This window comes from Myotis daubentonii, chromosome 16 (genome assembly GCF_963259705.1).
Source record: "Myotis daubentonii chromosome 16, mMyoDau2.1, whole genome shotgun sequence".
Classification (NCBI taxonomy): Eukaryota; Metazoa; Chordata; class Mammalia; order Chiroptera; family Vespertilionidae; genus Myotis; species Myotis daubentonii.
In genome coordinates this window covers 17732007-17751423 of record NC_081855.1, presented here as the reverse complement: position 1 = coordinate 17751423, position 19417 = coordinate 17732007, and the positions used below count along the sequence as shown (strand labels likewise).

At 49.6% G+C, this 19417-nt stretch overlaps 2 protein-coding genes and 1 long non-coding RNA gene across 4 annotated transcripts; all 3 read right to left on the bottom strand.

Annotated features, from left to right (window-relative positions):
* Window positions 1-5085: 5085 nt before the first annotated feature.
* Window positions 5086-6700, bottom strand: LOC132218107 (C-type lectin domain family 10 member A-like). The gene is made up of 7 exons (XM_059668861.1): window positions 6570-6700; window positions 6408-6479; window positions 6234-6305; window positions 6042-6128; window positions 5802-5953; window positions 5621-5727; window positions 5086-5482 (listed from the first exon to the last, which is right to left on the bottom strand). Exons 1-7 carry the CDS (start codon window positions 6598-6600, stop codon window positions 5332-5334), a joined length of 672 nt encoding a protein of 223 aa, XP_059524844.1. The 5' UTR covers window positions 6601-6700; the 3' UTR covers window positions 5086-5331.
* A 287-nt stretch (window positions 6701-6987) lies between these two features.
* LOC132218109 (uncharacterized) lies at window positions 6988-8645 on the bottom strand. Of its 2 annotated transcripts, none has more exons than XR_009449080.1 (3): window positions 8442-8645; window positions 7683-7812; window positions 6988-7089 (listed from the first exon to the last, which is right to left on the bottom strand). It is a non-coding gene; the product is annotated as an uncharacterized LOC132218109 (long non-coding RNA). The 2 variants fall into 2 exon arrangements; XR_009449081.1 differs by having other exon boundaries at window positions 7683-7777.
* A 4364-nt stretch (window positions 8646-13009) lies between these two features.
* Window positions 13010-18667, bottom strand: CLEC10A (C-type lectin domain containing 10A). The gene is made up of 10 exons (XM_059668859.1): window positions 18425-18667; window positions 17436-17515; window positions 16726-16842; window positions 16324-16419; window positions 16160-16231; window positions 15988-16059; window positions 15796-15882; window positions 15562-15713; window positions 13563-13669; window positions 13010-13428 (listed from the first exon to the last, which is right to left on the bottom strand). Exons 2-10 carry the CDS (start codon window positions 17500-17502, stop codon window positions 13272-13274), a joined length of 927 nt encoding a protein of 308 aa, XP_059524842.1. The 5' UTR covers window positions 17503-17515; window positions 18425-18667; the 3' UTR covers window positions 13010-13271.
* Between the last annotated feature and the right edge of the window lie 750 nt (window positions 18668-19417).

The window sequence follows — 19417 nt, the reverse complement described above, 5'->3', positions numbered from 1 at the left end:
TGGGCAGGGGACCCCCAGCCCCCCACCCAGGCCTGATGCCTCGGTCAGAGGGGTTGACCCTCATCACCCTCCGATCACCAATCACCGGATCGGCCCCTTGACCAGGCCTGAGGCCTCCGGCAGAGGTGTCAGGCCTGGGCGGGGGATCCCCAGCTCCCCGCGGTTGCAGGCTCTGCCCCTGCCCAGGCCTAACGCCTCTGGCCAAGGCATTAGGCCTGGTCAGGGGACTCCCAGCTCCCCACGATCTCCCGCTCTGCCCCTGCCCAGGCCTAATGCCTCTGGCCGAGGCGTTAGACCTGGGCAGGGGACCCCCAGCTCCCCGCGGTTGCAGGCTCCGCCCCTGCCCAGGCCTAACGCCTCTGGCCTAGGCGTCCGGCCCAGGCAGCAGGGACCTGCAGTGGCAGCGGGGGGCGCCGCAATCGCGCGGGCTCCACCCCTGCCCCTGAAGGACGCCTCTGACTGAGGCGTCCGGCTCGGGCAGTGGGGACCCGCAGCTGCAGTGCCCCGTGATCGTGGGCTCCGCTTTAGGCCCAGGCAAGGGACCCCTAGCTCCCGGGACTGCCAGCTTCGACCATGCCCAGCTCCCATCGCTGGCTCCACCCCTACTTCCTGCTATCACTGACCAGGGCGGCAAAGGCGCCTGATTCTCTGATCATGGGTGGGGGGCAGGGCAAAGGCGGGGTTGCCTTTGCCCTGCCCCCCACCTCTTAGCTCCCCCCTGGGTTTCCAATCACTGTCAGTGGCAGGGGGCTTCTTCCTGCTTTCCCTTTCGCCTCCCTGCATTGTGCCTACATATGCAAATTGGACGCCATCTTTGTTGGCAGTTAACTGCCATCTTAGTTGGGAGTTAATTTGCATATAGCCCTGATTAGCCAATGAAAAGGGTAGTGCCGTATGCCAATTACCATTTTTCTCTTTTATTAGTGTAGACTAGAGGCCTGGGGGATGACATTCATGCACTGGGGTGGGGGTCCCTCAGCCCGGCCTGTGCCTGCTCACAGTCTGGGACCCCTCAGGGGAGGTCTGTTGAGGGGTCCTTAGTGCTGCCGCAGAGGCAAGAGAGGCTCCCACCACCGCTGCTGCGCTTGCCAGTCGTGAGCCTGGCTTCTGGCTGAGCAGTGCTCCCCCTCTGGGAGCACACTGACCACCAGGGGACAGCTCCTGCTTTGAGCATATGCCCCTTGATGGTCAGTGTGCATCATAGGTACTGGACATTCGGCCATTCGGTCAATTTGCATATTAGCCTTTTATTATATAGGACTAGAGGCCTGGTGCATGAAAATTCATGCACTGGAGGAGGGTCCCTCAGCCCAGCCTGCCCCCTCTTTCAGTCCAGAAGCCCTCAGGGGCAGGAGACGACCTGGCGATCAGGGGAAGGCAATGCCCCCATCACACATCTGCTGCTGCCACTGCTGGCAGCACAAGCCTCAGCCAAACCTGGTTACCAGAGCCTTGGGCAGCCCTGGGAGGCTGGGCAGCCACCATCCAAGGCTTGCCTTCACCTTGGGCTGGCCCTGGGTGGCTGGGAAGCCACCATCTGAGGCTTGTCTGTGCCTCAGGTTGGAACTGGTGGCTGGGAGGCTGAGGGGACTGGGGAACTTAGGAGGCAGGCACCCCGGTGGGGCCAAGGGGACTGGGCACCATCATCTTGTGGCTGTGGGTGCTGCCATCTTTGAGGGTGGGGCAGTCAATTAGCATAGTCCCTCCTTATTGGCTGTGGGCGCCGCCATCTTTGTGATGGCATGAGGGTCAATTAGCATATTCTCTCTTTATTAGATAGGATAATTTATTTTTGCTATATAATTTTATGGGGGGGGTGTTTGTTTTTAACCCTCATCCAAGGATATTTTTCCATTGATTTTTTTTCCAAATTATAAGAGAAAGTTTATTTAGAAAGTTACAAGGTGGTAGAAGTGAGCCAGCTGGGCTGCATAGACTCAGGAAATAAGTTACAGAGGCAAAAGAAGAACCCTGGAGCTTAGGAGAGGGAAAGGCAAAGGTAACATGCTCCGGGGGGAGGGACCAAAAATGCCTTTCCCCACCCCTCCACTCCTCCACCCCCAGCTTTTCTCCCGCGCAGAACCTCTTCCAAGCAGCAGACCCCTTAGTGGGCAGAGACCACCGCAGGGCTCCGAGTGATCCCTCTTAGGAGGCTGGAGTCTAGCACGCACGGAGCAGAAAAAATAAGGAATTTGGAATTTTTCCCATTGATTTTGAGAGTGAGTGGAAGGGAGGGGGAGAGACACAGAGAGAGAAACATCGATATGAGAGAAACACATTGATTGAGTGCTTCCCGCACATGCCCCACCCAGGGCTGGAGGATCCAGCCTACAGCAAAGGTACATGCCCTTAACCGGAATGGAGTCTAGGACCCTTCAGTCTGTAGACCAATGCTCTATTCACTGAACCAAACTGACCAGGACTATCATTTTATGTTTTGATCTACCATATGTTCTTGCCTTTTTTTTCTGACTTTCACAGGTTGTTGTTGTTTTATTGCTGTTTTCGCATTTTCTTTCTTAAAATGGTTTAGAAAATTTCTTGCTTCTATTTTTCAGTGTTCCCCTTCAAAATTTTCTCACTGGGTATCTTTTATTGTTCTACTGAATAGTAAAGTATTTTATCCTGTTCCCAAAAAGTGAACTGGCATTCAGATCACACTTGCATTGTGTTTATATGTAATTTCTCTGACATTTATAGACCCTAAATGCCACCTTAAAACAGCAGAATACACATTAATTGTAAGTACTACATAGAACTTAACTTGGAGATATATCATATCATGGATCATACAACAAATGTTAACAAACCTGGTCATGTGACCTGACTGGGAATGGGGCCGTGACCTCATGGTTCATAGGTCAACACTCAGCCACTGAGCTTTGCCGGCCATGCAGCTACAGAGTCTTTGTGCGACTGAAATTAAGAGAAGTCATTATTTCTCATTGGCTGAGAATAAAAGATGTTCTGGATTACTAACACACTTGCATAAATCTAATTGTCCTAGAAACCTTCTAAAAGAAACAACTTTCAATATGCTGAATGTTCAAACTTGTAGAAACATCACTCTCACAGAAATCATTTGCTCAAAAGCATTTCTCCATAAAAATCTAAGTCCACAAGATCAAATTGGTTTAATAAATTTTTCGGCTTATCAACAGCTATATGTCTTTTTCCTAATTTGATCAGCATGGAGTATAATATAAGCATTTAATATTTGAAAAAAGTATTAAGCTAAATTGAATTATAATCTTTAAAATATTCTGTTGATAACAATTTAATTCTATGGTGTGTCAGCTGAAACATAATTTTCAAGATACTTAGCTAACTTTAAAACCTGAATCAAAGCAAGTCCAGCTGATGTGACTCCATGCTGAGTGTTGACCTATGAACCAGGAGGTCACTGTTAAATTCCCATTCAGGGCATCTGCCTGAGTTTTGGACTCGGTCCCTGGTAGGGGGTGTGCAGGAGGCAGCCAATCAATGATTCTCTCTGACCAGACCAGCAGGGGAGGGCAGGTTGGGGCAATTGGGCCAGCAGGGGAGCCGTTAGGCGTCCATCAGGCTGACAGGGGAGTGGTTAGGGGGCAATCAGGTAGGCAGGCAAGCGGTTGGGAGCCAGCAGTCCTGGATTTTGAGAAAAATGTCTGACTGCCTGGGCAGTCGAACATCCCTCAAGGGGTCCCAGATTGGAGAGGGTGCAGGCTGGGCTGAGGGACACCCCGCCCCCCCCCCCCCCCGCACAAATTTCGTGCAACAGGCCTCTAGTATATATATATCAATTGTAGGAGAACTGTATCTTTAGGGTTTGGGAAGAAAATTCTCACATTTGTGAACATCTTAAGAGCAGAGTCACTGACCACCTACATTCTCGACTGTCTTTTCAAGGATATTTGTATAGCAAACAGCCTTGGAAATAGAAACAGTGTCTGCCTCCAGAGCAAAGAGTAGATTTAGTAAAGACAAGGCCAGCTGCTGCTAATGCTGGGACTCAGGCTGCTTAGCAAGAATACGGAGCATGCCAAGGTCAGATCTGCATGTTCAGGGTTTGTAACCTTTGAGAGATTTTAGGAAAGTCCACAGCATGAGCCAACACTGGCCTCCGCTTTGATTCATTGTACAGTGGGGCCTTGACTTATGAGTTTAATTCATTCCATGACCGAGCTCCTTACCGTGACCGAGCTCATTAAGGAGCTCGTTAACTCAAATTACTCTATCAACACAATGCAAAAAATTAGCCGAGAGACAGCTGGTATCTCAGAAAAACGCGTTAGTCGGGACACTCGTAAGTCAAGGCCCCACTGTACTTGTTGCCTGTGGATGCTGCTTCTCTTCACTGTAATGCAAGCAACTGACACCAAGAAGTTTCATCTGGAGCTTTGAAAGCACTCAACACACAGGTAATGCCCGGAGTCTTGATCCAGCATCTAGAAGGGTTCAGGAATCTGGAGAAGGCGCTGTGTGTAAATTAATCAAGAGTCCAGAGACGAAACATAAATTTGGAAGGCATTTGGGGGGGCCAGAGGAGCTTGGCTGTAGGAATCAAGTTCTCCTGTCTCTCTGGACCCCTTGCTTTTTATTAACACAAATTGTCCTAAAGCAAGGTAGATATACATATCAAAGGCCAACGTTTGGTATACAGAATCCATTGTCAGACTGCGGGAACTGCCTACTGCTGTTCAGGTATTTGGCCAGCAGGAGGCAATAACATGTAGATTGCAATGCCCTCAGCTGTCTGGCACCAAACAATCATTTATGCGTCCTTTTCAGGTTTGGGTAAATGCTCTCAGCCATTCTCAGCTGATTCAGCCCTGCTGACACGCTGGAATTGGCTTCTGGCACACAGGGGTGGCTCTGTTCTGAGAGGCTCTGGAAAGAGGATGGTCCCAGCAACAATACTGCTTTACAGCTGAGACTCAGAGAGCAGAGCTACTCGCCCTGTAAACAACCAATCCCACCTTCTGACCAAAACTCATACAGTTTTCCCAATGCCCTGCTGCCTGCGCAAGGCTTCCTAGTGCCAACAAGCCGCAGCACATTCCTAACCCCCAATCACCAGACAACACAAAATGTTTAGTATCTTTCTCTTCTTTTTATTCTAAAAAAAGTTGACAATAATAACCTGCAAATTGCAGAGAGTGGCGTGGTTTTTCATCTACCCACCCCATCAAACATCATTCTACATTCCTCACACATTGTCCTCTCCCCTTCCCTTCAAATCCTAGATGAAAACCCCTGGGGTGATGCAGGAGGCCCCCCAGAAAAAAGAATCCCCACCCAGGTTCCCTCAGCAGGTGGAAGCATTAAGGAAATAGACTAGGGGAGAGGAGGCTAGGAGCTGGATCTGCTCAGCTCTGTCTCGCAGACCCAGCGGAAGGGCATCACGCACAGGTAATTCTTCCATAGGTCATCGGTCCCGGAGTGGGCACAGTACTCTTGCCCATCGTAGTACCGATTTTCTGGCTGCGTTGGACTCCAGTTCCTAATGAGAGCAGATAGATGTGGACCCTGGAAGCCGGACCCTCAGCCAAGCCAAGGAGTCCCTCTTGCCCTCAAAAACACCCAGCAGGGATAGCAGGATCCAGGCCAAAGGAACAGAGTACAGAGTACACACACTCACTGGAAGCCGGTATTATAGTATATCCCATTCACCCATGTCCAGGGATCATGTTGTTCAGTGAGGCCAATCCAGGTGTCCATACGGTACATGTGTTGCTCAAGAAACTTCTGGGGGGAGAGGATGAGGGCTGTGACTTCAAGTAGACCAACCAGCTTCCCAAACAAGCTCTCCCAGTCCTCACCTGCTCGTTCCAGGAGCTCAAAACCACCAGGTGGGCGTTCTTCAGCTGGCAGGACTTCTCCGCCTCAGGCAAGGTCGATGGAGAGCGAGAAAACCAGTAGCAGCTGTCTTCATACTCCAGCCAGCCAATGGGGCAGCAGGTATTTTGAGAGTCTGAGGTGGGAGTGGGGAGGTTCTGAGATGCTGCCCAGTGAGACATGGGCAGGATATGGGGCTAGGCGCTGCCCTACACACCACTCACCATTGCTCTTGAGCGCAGCCATCTGACAATTTAGGGAGGTCAGGTCGTTGAGCAGTTGCTGGACTTGCAGGAGCACTTCAGAATAATCTGGGACACACAGAAGGGCAGTGGGGACAATGCAGGGGGCCAGCTGAGGGTCCTCCATCCCCTCCCACCACATCAGGCCCAGGGGCAGGGGAGGAGGGGCCTGACCTGCTTTGAATTCCTGCTGCTCTCTCTCCAGCTTGCTCTCCAGAGAAAACACCTTGTCATTCAGGCTACAGGCTGGAGGGGAGGGCACTCAGCACCCCAGGCTGCGCCCCCCGCACCTCTGTCCTGAGAGCCTGGCCACCACCCTTGCACACTCACCCCTGGAGGGCCTCTCACCTGCTTGCAGCTCCTGCTCCTGGTTTTCCACCACAGCTTTCACAGATGTTATTGTTGTTTGCAAACTGCCACCTGGAGGACAGGGGGACTCAGTGCTCAGGATTCAGCCCTCCTCCCCCACCACGACCCCTCCCATCCAGAGCCCCTTCCAGCCAGGCTCACCCTGGGAGTGCAGTGCCTGGACCTCAGCCATCGTGTTGGAAGTGAAGTTGCTGAAAGTTGCTCTCAGGGTCTCCACATCACTCTGAATCTTGGCATCTGATCAGGCAGGTGGGACAATGAGAGCTAAGATTGCTCAGTCCTCTCTGTGCTGGCACTGGGCAGGGCACTTGACACACATTGGCTCATTGGGTCCTCACAGCCACCCCACTTCAGGGGACAGGCACTGTTGTTATCCAAGCTTGCAGAGAGGAAACTCAGGCTTCCAGAGGTTAGGCACTTGGACTACATTACCCATGAGTAAGCAACAGAGCCAGCAGCGTCTTTACCGACCATGGTCATCATCAGTGCCTGGGTTCCTGTACCCCACTGTCGCCCCCTTCCCTGCCCATCCTGGGACACTCACTTTTGGATCCAATCACTAGAATGCCAATCATGAGGAGAAGGATGAGGCCCAGAGAGAGCAGAAGGGGCCAGGGGCCAGAGCAGAGATGCTGCAGGAAGGCTGGGGGAGGAGGCAGCCCTGCAAGAGGAGAGGACATCAGGACATGGAGGTTGAGAGACGGGGGAGGAGCAGAGGGCCACGGGGACCTGTCAGGGATGAAGAGTGGTGCAGGTAAAGCTGGGGAGAGGTTGTGGTGCAGGGGATGCCCAGGCATCTCACCCCTCATGGACCAGCACAAGTTCCCAGTCACACAGACCCCCTCTCCCCCGGAAACACATGATGACGACATGTAAGGTCTTATCATCAGGCCTGGAACAGGGGGCAGGAGGACACAGAGAGAGCCAGGGCAGCCAGGCCCTCAGCACGCTCGTGCTTATCTGTATTGTCAGGTTAGCCACAGTTTTTCTTCCAAGCATGACTGTTCACTCTCTCAGTGTAAATGCTCATGACCTTCCCCAGAGTATAGCAGCCAGGACTGCTTTGGTCCACCCTGATCCTGTCCTTCTCGACTCCTCTTCATATTGCAACCACCAGGAGCTAGAGCCTAACACCCGCAGTGTCGGGGACCCCAGCAGTGCACATGGTAGAGGTGCAGATACACTGACAGCAGAAATCCTTCTAAACATATTAAGAGAGTATTTTAGGAGACACCATTTCTCCTTTCCTCTTACCCTTTCTAGAACCCTGGCTTTTCTTCTCACTCTCCAAGGACTGGAGGTCTTCATAGTTCATCGACATCCTTGGGCCAACTCTGAGGCTGTAAGCGCTGAAATGGAGGCAGGGCCAGTGACCAGGCTGAGGCTGGAGATAGGAGACAGGGAAGGCTGGAACTAGGTTAGAGCTGAAGTCAGGACTGGAGTTGAGGTAAGAGAAGACGTTCAGGTTGAGGATGAACCAGGGGTTAGGGATACGAATGGGAATGGGCCTGGGTTTGCAGCAGAGGTTGGAAATAAGGTCAGGATTGGTCTTTGGGCTGGGGATGGCTTGAATGTGACATTGAAGGTAAAGGTAGAGTTGGAGTTAAAGGTATTACTAGGACTTGGTCTTATATTGTGGATGCAAGTAAGGTTGTGTCTCCTCCTAGGACCGGGGTCAGTACTGGTGTTGATGCCATGAATCTGGTAGGGCCTAAGTTTGGTGCTGATGTTAGAAATTGAAGAGAGTTGGGTTGGTGCTAGCGTTTGTAATGGGGTTAGAGCTGCGTCTAAGCTGGAGGCTGAAGATGGGGCTGGAACTGTGCTAGAGATGGGGTAATCCAAATCCAATTAAGTGAATAGAATCTAAAATCTCCACCAGCTCATTGAATCTCCAAGCTGCCCTTTTATATCTTTTCCTATTTAGTCCCACTTCAGACCCACAGCTCCCTCTCCCTGCTTTCTCTAACTCCCTCCCTGTCCCCTTGGTCTCACCTGCATCCCCAGCAAAGTTACCTGTGCAAAGTCTGGAGGCTGTGATTCTTGGGTTTGCCTTGTAGCAATGAGCAGAGTTGGATAAAATGAAATCCTAGAGAGTGGGGTAGAGGTGAGCGAGGGAGGAGTCAGGTTTGTGGCTGGAGTCCTGCTGGTCTCTGTGTCTGAAAGCCCAGGAGTCTATAACCTGGGATCTCCCTTTTCTTCAACTTTGGTAGTAAATAATAATTGGAACCCAGGCAGAGATTGTGTGAGTGAAGAAGTTATATATAAGGCCAGCTTTGCTCCCCCCACCTCACCCCTGCTCCTCCAGGGTGTGTCTGGTCCTTTTCACCTTCTATTGAACTCCCTTGACTTCCTCATTGTTGCCATTGTAGAGAGGAACCCCTCCCAGCGGGGTCCATAGGTACAGTTTGTTGCTTCTTCTTTGCTCCACGCAACCTTTCACTTCCTGCATCAGAATTTTCCAGTATTGATAGTGCCTCCACCATTGCACACCCAGATCCAGAAGAGCCTTTTTCTCAGTTCTTCCTCAAGCGTAACCCAAGTCCCTGGCATCTGCGCTTCCTCTGGGGCCTGAGCCACCAAGCTCCCCCAGCTCTGGCCTAGCTCTGCTCACTCTTCCCAGAAGGAGGGAAGAGGGCGAAGGACAGTAGGATCCCTGGCCAGATTGGGACAGGAGGATCTGAGGACATGAACAAACTTTGACTGAGCATCACATTAACCATTCAGTTCCCACAGGACCATGGGAGGAGGAATTGGAAGATGGCAGTGAAGTAGGTGAATCATTCTCCCACTTCCTCCCAGAATTTAACTAGAACTGAACTAAATTGGGGAATAGTCACCCTAAAATACCGGCTGAAGATTGGCTGAAGAGGAGACTTTTAAACTAGGAAGGGCAGAGACCTCCTCAAAACTGGTAGGAAAGGCAGGGAGCCAATGGGCACTGGCCCAGCACCAGGAGCTGCGGGCCAAGGGAGCAGAGGGTTCCCCCAGAGAGGAGAGAGGCCTGGATGCCAGGCAGGGCACACCAGCCTGGACAGCCAGAACTGGCAATAGCCACCATGCACCAACCAGCATCTGTGCTTCCAGTAGCCAGAGACCTGAACCGCCCAGGGACAAAGCCCCCTTTTTAAAGGGCTGGTACACACGATTTTCCCTCCCAGACACTCACCCTAGTTTTAGGCAAAGGGAGAACAGTGTGAACTATGAACAGATGAAAGTGGTCCTGCCCTCATAGAACTTCCATTCTGGTGGGTGACAGATACAATAAATGAGTACGAAATATATAATATTAGAGGCCCAGTGCATGAAAACTCGTGCACTTGGGGGGTAGGGTGGGGGGGTATCTCTCACCCCAGCCTGCACCCTCTCACAATCCGGGAACCCTCAGGTAGGGTCCAGACCCATTACAGCATGTCTCCGGTTCCACAGATCCTGCGGGCGGAGGAGGGAACCAGAGGCCAGTCAGATGGCAGCATAGCTCTATTCCCACCGCAGCACCGCAGGCGGCCAGGACCCACAGTTCCCACCCGCCATTGCACTGTGGGCAACTGGGACCCAACCCATGCACAAATTCATCCACTGGGCCTCTAGTTTTAAATAATAGCCTGGCTGGTTAGAGTAGTCTTGGTTGTAGGTCTTTGTTTCTCATAACTTCGACTATTTCATGTAAATCCCTTTTGGCCAGAAATGTTTCTGTTGAGGAATTAGCTGACAGTCTTATGGGAGCTCCTTTTAGGTAATTAACTGTCTTTCTATTGCTGCTTTTAATTCTTTGTCTGTAACCTTTGACATTTTTATTATGATGTGTCTTGGTGTGAACCTCTTTGGATTCATATCATTTGGGACTCTCTTTGCATCCTGGACTTGTGTGTCTTTTTCCTTCACCAGGTTTAGGAAGTTTTCCATCATTATTTCTTCAAAAAGGTTCTCCATTTCTTGCTCTCTTTCTTCTCCTTCTGGTCCCCCTATGATGTGGATATTGTTATCCTTCATGGTGTCCCAGAGCTCCCTTAGACCAGTGATTCTCAACCTTCTGGCCCTTTAAATACAGTTCCTCATGTTGTGACACAACCATAAAATTATTTTCATTGCTACTTCATAACTGTAATGTTGCTACTGTTATGAATCATAATGTAAATATCTGATATGCAGGATGGTCTTAGGCGACCCCTGTGAAAGGGTCATTCAACCACCAAAGGTGTCAGACCCACAGGTTGAGAACCACTGCCTTAGACTATCCTTATTTTTTTAATTATTATTTTCTTTTTCTGTTCTGATTGGGTGTTTCCTGCTACTTTGTCTACCAAATCACTGATTTGATCTTCTGCTTCACCTAAGCCACAATTTATACCTTCCTTTGAAGTGTAATTCTTCATTTCAGATATTGTATTCTTCACTTCTGACTGGTTCTTTATTATAGTTTCTATGTGCTCTTATATGCTTACTATCTCTTTGTTTATGTTCTCACTGAGTTCATTCGTTCTTTCCCAAAGTTCCTTGAGCATCCTTATAGTCATTGTTTTGAACTTTGTATCTGGTAGATTGCTTGCCTCCATTTCATTTAGTTCTTTTTCTGGGAATTTCTCCTGTTCTTTTATTTGGGGATGTTTCTTTGTCTCCCCATTTTTAATTTTTTGTTGGTGGTTTTAATACTCACCCAAGGATATTTTTTTCACTGATTTTTAGAGAGAGTGGAAGGAAAAAGTGAAGTTGTGCTGCCTCCAGGGGATAATTTTGTCCTTCTCATACTTTCCCTCTGATATCAACCTCTTTGTTTTTTTAATACAGTGGGGCCTTGACTTATGAGTGTCCCGACTAACGAGTTTTTTGAGATACCAGCTGTCTCTTGGCCGATTTTTTGCATTGAGTAGATAGAGTAATTTGAGTTAATGAGCTCCTTAACGAGCTCGGTCTCGAAACAAACTAAACTTGTAAGTCAAGGCCCCACTGTATTTTTATTGATTTCAGAGCAGAAAGGAGTGGGAGAGAGAGATAGAAACATCAATGATGAGAGAGGATCCTTGATCAGCTGCCTCTTGCACCGCCTCAAAATGGGGATCGAGCCTGTAACTCAGGCATATGCCCTGACTGGGAATCGAACCGTGAACTTCTAGTTCCTAGCTTGATGCTCAACCACTAAGCCATGCCAGCTGAGGCTCTGTATTGTTAATTAATTTTAATTGACACCTTTCTATACGCCAGGCAGCTGTCTGGGTGCAAGTAATACCAGAATGCATGGGTCCTGGCCTCTCTTAATGGGAACCTTTAGTTATGGGCTGGTTCTTTACAGGGTGCCCCAATATGCTTCCCCTGTGTGCCATTTGATTGAAAAACATAGCAATCTCCATGCCTCCCTAGATCCATTCTCTCCACATTATGACTTTGTAGCTCCTCCCATCAAAGGTGTTCTATTTCCTGACTCCTAGAAGCAGGGCTGCCTTGTGATTTACTTTGGCCAACAGGAGTTAACAGAAGTGATGTTTCAGTTCCAAAACTAAGACTGCAGAGTCCTTGCACTCTTCCAGTTACTCTTTTGGAACCCTGTCCAAAGGCAGAATGCGAATCAGCCCAGGCTAGCCTAAAATGACCCCGTCATCCCATTGTCCCAGCCTGTAGCCAGCCAAAGGTCAGACATGGACGTGAGACTGTCCTAGACCAGCTCCCAGCCAACCCACCAGCTGGCCTCAAATGCATGAATGAGACCAGCTAAGGTGAGTCAAGCCTTGTCAGACCAAAAAACACCCAGCTGATCTATAGACTACGTAGGTATTTATATTTCTCAAAAGTCATCTCTACTCTTTCAATGGGTTCATTTTACTATGTAAGAATTGTATCTCAATAAAGTTTATTTTTAAGGTTACAAGTCTGGGTTGGCAAAGCGAAAGGGAACTCTTATGTTCTACTGGTAGGAATGTAAATTGGTGCAAACACTGTGAAAAATAATATGGAGCTTTCTGCAAAAATTAAAAATAAAACTACCATATGATCCAGCAATCCCACTTCTGGGAATATATGCAAATGAAGTGAAAATGGTTTATCTGCATCCCATGTTCATTGTAGCATTATTAACAATAGCCTAGATATGGGAACAACCTAAGTGTTCATCAGTGGATGAATAGATAGAGAAGATGTGGTATATATGAACAATGAAATATTATTCATTCGCGAGGTAGAAGGAAATCCTTCCATTTGCCACAACATGAATGGGCTTTGAGGGCATGATACCAAGTGAAATAAGCCAGACCAAGAAAGACAGATACTGCATGGCATCACTTATATGTGGAATCTGAAAATATCATATTCATAGTAAGAAACAGTAGAAAAGTGGTTGCCTGGGTGGTGGGGGTATAAAATATGGAGAGGTTGGTAAAAGGGTACAGACTTTCAGTTATAAAATGAATAGGTCTGAGGCTCTAATGTAAAACGTGGTGACTATAGTTGATAACACTGTATAGTATAAGTGACATTTGCTAAGAAAATAGAACTTAAGTATTCATACAAAAAAATAAATATGTAAAATTATAGATGTGTTCATTAACTAGATGGGGTCTTTCCTTTACTATTTATATCAAATCACAACCATGTATACTTTAAGTAACTTAAAGTTTTATATGTCAATTATACTTCAATCAAGCTGAAATTTAATTTTTAAAAACACCTTAGGAACTCTATACAATCTTTGAAAGTTAAGGAGAAAAAAGTTCAAAATGATGGCAGTGCTCCAATCTCCCGGGGCTTATTTCTCTCCCACAGAGATCTTGTCAGGGGTGTCTGGAGAACAATCCCGTCCCCATCCCTGCCATGTCCATGGCTCGATGGTCCACAGGAAGCAGCTCTAAGACACTCCTATCTGGACCTGCTAATGCTGGCCTCACAGATCCAGTGGTAGAGTCTCTGGCAGACGTCGTCATTCCATTTGCCATCCGGGTGGAAGTGGGCACAGTCCTCACCTCCACCCAGCCCGTGCCCCTGCCAGTCGTCTGGCTGGCCCGGCTTCCAGTTCCTGAGGGGGAAAGGCAACAGCAAGTTGGGAAGTCAGATGGAACAGAGTGGGGGTGGGGAGAAGAGGCTGTAGGTCAGATCCTCGAGGAGCAGAGCTGAAGGGGGAGGAAGAGCACAGAAAGCAAATGTACTCACTTGAAGTTGGTCTCATAGTCTGTTCCATCCACCCATTTCCAGGCTCCTTCAGGATCACTGAGGCCCATCCAGGTGTATGAGGAGCCTATGTGCTTCTGGACAAAAATCTGGGACGACAGAATGACAATAATGTCTTCTCCCCAACTCCTTGGACTAGGAGTTCTGAACTCTACATGTACATTATATCAGTTGAGAGGATTTGGGATGTTTATCCCAATGCCCAGGCCAATTGCCGTCAAACTCTGCTTTAACAACAGAGACTGGCGATTCCATGATTGTGCGAACATCATAGAGCAGTGATGGCGAACCTTTTGAGCTTGACATGACAGCATTTTGAAAAACCCTAACTAAACTCTGGTGCCGTGTTACACATAGAAATTTTTGAAATTTGAAACCATAGTAAAACAAAGATTTATATATATTTTTTTAATATTTTATTGATTTTTTACAGAGAGGAAGGGAGAGAGACAGAGAGTTAGAAACATCAATGAGAGAGAAACATCGATCAGCTGCCTCCTGCACATCTCCTACTGGGGATGTGCCTGCAACCCAGGCAAATGCCCCTGACCGGAATCGAACCCGGAACCCTTCAGTCCGCAGGCCGACGCTCTATCCATTGAGCCAAACCGGTTTTGGCAGATTAATATTTTTGATATTAATTTTATATATTTAAATGCCATTTAACATAGAAAAATCAACCGAAAAAATGAGTTCGCGTGTCACCGCTGACACGCGTATCATAGGTTCGCCATCACTGTCATGGAGTGCACTTAACAACCTGGATGCGATAGCCTACCACACACCTAGGCTGCAGCCTATTGCACCTGGGCTATCAGCCTGTGTGGTGTGTTACTCTACAAAACCACAAGAGATGATAAAATCAAACACAAGAGGAAAGGATGCACAAAAGAGACACAGTAAACACAAGGTGTATGATATGAGGCTGCTGCCAGCAAAACACAGCATACGTTTAAACAACAAACTTTTTTTATAAGTAGAAAGAATACACTCTAGCATAATAATAGTATCCTATCTAATAAAGCAGGAAAATGCAAATTGACAATCACACCATCACAAAGGTGGTGGCAGCCACAGTGGAGGAGGGGTTTCTGTAACACAAGATGGCTACACCCACAGTGGAGGCCTAGCTCCCCTAACGATCCTTAATGAGCAATCAGCAGGGACCTGAGGCTGTGCCCCCTGCCCAGTGGGGCTTGACAGGGAACCTGAGGCCACACACCCCACCTGGCACCAGGCCAGGGGACCTGAGGCTGTGCCCCCCACCCAGCCGGGCTTGACAAGGGTGGGGCCAGCCAGGTCTGGATCTTGCCCAATGGGTGTGGGGCCGGCTGGGTCTGGGTCTTGTGTGATTTTGAGGTGCCATGGGTGGGCAGCGACTTGTCTTTGGGTCCTGTGGTGCACCCCAGACTCTGATAGGAGGGAGATTTTCATATATATTTTAATAATTTTCTTTCATCTCTGACACTTCTATTATAGAGAAAGGGCTAATAGCAATATTAAAATATTTCCTCTAATCAATCCTCTTTTAATGTGCATGAATCTTCATGCATCGGGCCTCTAGTAGCATCCTAAATGCATAAATCAGTAACAGTTGTTTATTCCCATTTTCAAGTACACTACACTGTGCATAATTGTAAGTGCTGTGCTTTTATACATATGACTGGCAGTGAGGTAGGTCTGTTCACACCAGCATCAGCACACACGCCTGAGCAATGTGCTACACTACACCATGATGGCTACTGCCCACCAGGTGAAAGGAATTTTCGGCCGTAGTCTAATCTTATGAGACGACTGTTATCTCTTTGGTCCATCCTTGCTGAAATGTCATTGTGTGGCCCATGATTATAAATCCCTCAGGTGGGGCTCACATCGCCATGGTTTTAAAGCTCCCTGGTGATACCAGTGTGCAGCAAGAGTGGAGAACTGTTTCCTTAGTGGGGCCAGTTCTCAGGACCTGAGCTCAGACCTGAGCCCTCACCTGCTCCTCTCTGGAGTTGATGACGACCAGGTGGGCGTTCTGCAGCTGGCAGTACCTCTCGGCTTCGGGCCAAGGCTTCCCAGTACCAGAGACCCAGTAGCAGCTGCCTTCATGCTTCAGCCAGTTAGTGGGACAGCAGGTATTTTGAGAGTCTGAAGTAGAAAGGGAGGAGGATCTGAGATGCTGCCCAACATAGGCAGAATATGGGACTAGACACTGCCCTCCACCACTCACCATTGCTCTTGAGCGCAGCCATCTGACAATTCAGGGAGTTCAGGCCTTTGACGAGTTGCTGGACTTCCTGGAGCATTTCAGAAAGACCTGGGACACACAGAAGGGCAGTGGGGACAATGCAGGGGCCCAGCTGAGGGCCCTCCATCCCCTCCCACCACATCAGGCCCAGGGGCAGGGGAGAAGGGGCCTGACCTGCTTTGAATTCCTGCTGCTCTCTCTCCAGCTTGCTCTCCAGAGAAAACACCTTGTCATTCAGGCTACGGGCTGGAGGGGAGGGCACTCAGCACCCCAGGCTGCGCCCCCCCACCTCTGTCCTGAGAGCCCAGCCCCCACCCTCACACACTCACTCCTGAGGGCCTCTCACCTGCTTGCAGTTCCTGCTCCTGGTTTTCCACCACAGCTTTCAGAGATGTTATTGTTGCTTGCAAACTGCCACCTGGAGGACAGGGGGACTCAGTGCTCAGGATCCAGCTCCCTCCTCCCCCACCACGACCCCTCCCATCCAGAGCCCCTTCCAGCCAGGCTCACCCTGGGAGTGCAGTGCCTGGACCTCAGCCATCGTGTTGGAAGTGAAGTTGCTGAAAGTTGCTCTCAGGGTCTCCACATCACTCTGAATCTTGGCATCTGATCAGGCAGGTGGGACAATGAGAGCTAAGATTGCTCAGTCCTCTCTGTGCTGGCACTGGGCAGGGCACTTGACATACATTGGCTCATTGGGTCCTCACAGCCACCCCACTTCAGGGGACAGGCACTGTTGTTATCCAAGCTTGCAGAGAGGAAACTCAGGCTTCCACAGGTTAGGCACTTGGACTACATTACCCATGAGGAAGCACCAGAGCCAGTAGCGTCTTTACCCACCATGGTCATCATCAGTGCCTGGGTTCCTGTACCCCACTGTCGCCCTCTCCCTGCCCATCCTGGGACACTCACTTTTGGATCCAATCACGCAGATGCCAATCATGAGGAGAAGGATGAGGCCCAGAGAGAGCAGAAGGGGCCAGGGGCCAGAGCAGAGATGCTGCAGGAAGGCTGGGGGAGGAGGCAGCCCTGCAAGAGGAGAGGACATCAGGACATGGAGGTTGAGGACAGGAGAGACATGGGGGAGGAGCAGAGGGCCACAGGGACATGTCAGGGATGAAGAGTGGTGCAGGTAAAGCTGGGGAGAGGTTGTGGTTCAGGGGATGCCCAGGCATCTCACCCCTCATGGACCAGCACAAGTTCTCAGTCACACAGACCCCCTCTCCCCCGGAAACACATGATGACGACATGTAAGGTCTTATCATCAGGCCTGGAACAGGGGGCAGGAGGACACAGAGTGAGCCAGGGCAGCCAGGCCCTCAGCAGGCTCGTGCTTATCTGTATTGTCAGGTTAGCCACCGTTTTTCTTCCAAACATGACTGTTCACTCTCCCAGTGTAAATGCTCATGACCTTCCCCAGAGTATAGCAGCCAGGACTGCTTTGGTCCACCCTGATCCTGTCCTTCAGAGGACTGTGAATCCTCTTCATACGGGAGCCCCCTCAGAGTGGGAGAGCCCAGCAGTGGACATGGTAAAGGTGCAGATATACCATGACAACCGATATCCTTCTAAACATATTAACAAAAGTCTTTTAGAAGACACCACTTCTCCTTTCCTCTTACCATTTCTAGAACCCTGGCTTTTCTTCTCACTCTCCAAGGACTGGAGGTCTTCATACTTCACTGACATCCTTGGACCAACTCTGAAATGGAGGCAGGGCCAGAGACCAGGCTAGGGATGGAGTTAACCCAGTGGTCGGCAAACTCAATAGTCAACAGAGCCAAATACCAACAGTACAACGATTGAAAATACTTTTGAGAGCCAAATTTTTTAAACTTAAGCTATATAGGTAGGTACATTGTATTAACTTAATTAGGGTACTCCTAAGGCTTAGGAAGAGCCACACTCAAGGGGCCAAAGAGCCACATGTGGCTCGCAAGCCGCAGTTTGCCGACCACGGAGTTAGGGGATGGAGGAGATTGGAGCTGAAGTCAGGGATGATGTCGAGGTAAGAGAAGTTCAGGTTGAGGATGAGGCAAGGGTCAGGGAGAGGAATGGGAATGGGCCTAGGTTTGCAGCAGAGGTTGGAAGTGGGGTCAGATTGAGTGTGGGAGTGAAGGTGAAGGTAAAGCTGGAGCTAAATATGTGACTAGGATTGGGTCTAACAGTAGGGAAGCAATTGAGTTTGCATCTCCTTCTTTGATCCTGGTTAATACTTCCGCTTGGACCTGAAGCTGGAAACAGAAGAGAGTTAATTTGGGGCTTGTGTTAAGATTCATGTTGACTTTGGGGTTGAAGCTATGTTTGGGGGTTAAAGGAGAAGATGGTGTTTCTAATGAGGTTAGGACTGAGGCGAGGCTGGGGCTAAAGATGGGGCTGGAGATGGGGCTGAGTGCGTCTCAGTTTGTGACCGAGGTTTGGCTGTCATATTTCAACCTGAATCCAGTTAAGTGAATAGAGTCTAAAATTTCCACGTGGCCACTAAATCTCCAAGCTGCCCTTTTATATTTCTTTCTATTCCGTCTCTCTTGAGACCCACAGCTCCTTCTCCCTGCTTTCTCTAACTCCCTCCCTGTCCCCTTGGCCTCACCTGCATCCCCAGCCCAGTTACCTGTGCAAAGTCTGGAGGCTGTGATTCTTGGGTTTGCCACGCAGCAATGAGCAGAGCTGAATAAAGTAAAATCCTGGAGCGTGGGGGTAGAGGTGCCTGAGGGAGGAGTCGAATAAATGACTGGAGTCCTGCTGGTCTCTGTGTCTGAAAGCCCAGGAGTCTATAACCTGGGATCTCTCATTTCCTTGACTTTGGGCAGTAAATAAGAATCAGATCACAGGCTGAGACTGTGTGTTTGGGGTGTTAGCTATCAAGCCAGCTTTGCTCTCCTCCTCCAGTGTATGCCTCCTCCCTTTCCGCTTCTTTCAGCCTTCCTAACTTCCTCATTTTTATGATTGTGAAATGAGTCCTGACCAGAAGGGATAAGTGGTCACTGGGCATCATAGTGACTGGTTGACCGGTCATAACGATCGCTTAGGCTTTTATATATATACTAGGGGCCTGGTGCACGAAATTCGTGCACTGGGTGTGGGCGGGGGGGGGGAGTGTCCCTCAGACCAGCCTGCCCCCTCTTACATACTGGGAGCCCTCAGGCGTTGACCCCCATCACCCTCCAATCGCAGGATTGGCCCCTTGCCCAGGCCTGACGCTTCAGTCAGAGGGGACCCTCATTTCCCCCCATCACTGGTTCTGCCCCCAGCCCAGGCCTGATGCCTCTGGCCCAGGCATCAGGCCTGGGCAGGGGACCCCCAGACCCCTCCGATTGCTTCCTCTGCCCCTTGCCCAGGCCTGATGCCTCGGCCAGAGGCGTAGACCACCATCTCCCTCCGATCGCCAGGGCCGCCTTTGCTCTGCCCCCCACCTCTTAGCTCCCCCCTGGGTTTCCAATCACTGTCAGTGGCAGGGGGCTTCTTCCTGCTTTCCCTTTCGCCTCCCTGCATTGTGCCTACGTATGCAAATTAACCGCCATCTTGTTGGCAGTTAACTGCCAATCTTAGTTGGCAGTTAATTTGCATATAGCCCTGATTAGCCAATGAAAAGGGTAGCGTCGTA

Coding starts and splice junctions, on each gene's coding strand:
- LOC132218107 (XM_059668861.1), bottom strand. CDS start 6,600: ATGGCTGAGGTCCAGGCACTGCACTCCCAGG. Junction 6,129..6,233: donor GCAGCAGGAATTCAAAGCAG/GTCAGGCCCCTC, acceptor TGTGTGTCCCAG/ATTATTCTGAAGTGCTCCTG. Junction 5,483..5,620: donor TACTATAATACCGGCTTCCA/GTGAGTGTGTGT, acceptor TGCTCTCATTAG/GAACTGGAGTCCAACGCAGC.
- CLEC10A (XM_059668859.1), bottom strand. CDS start 17,502: ATGTCAGTGAAGTATGAAGACCTCCAGTCCTTGGAGAGTGAGAAGAAA. Junction 16,420..16,725: donor CTGCGTGATTGGATCCAAAA/GTGAGTGTCCCA, acceptor CTGCCTGATCAG/ATGCCAAGATTCAGAGTGAT. Junction 13,429..13,562: donor GACTATGAGACCAACTTCAA/GTGAGTACATTT, acceptor TTTCCCCCTCAG/GAACTGGAAGCCGGGCCAGC.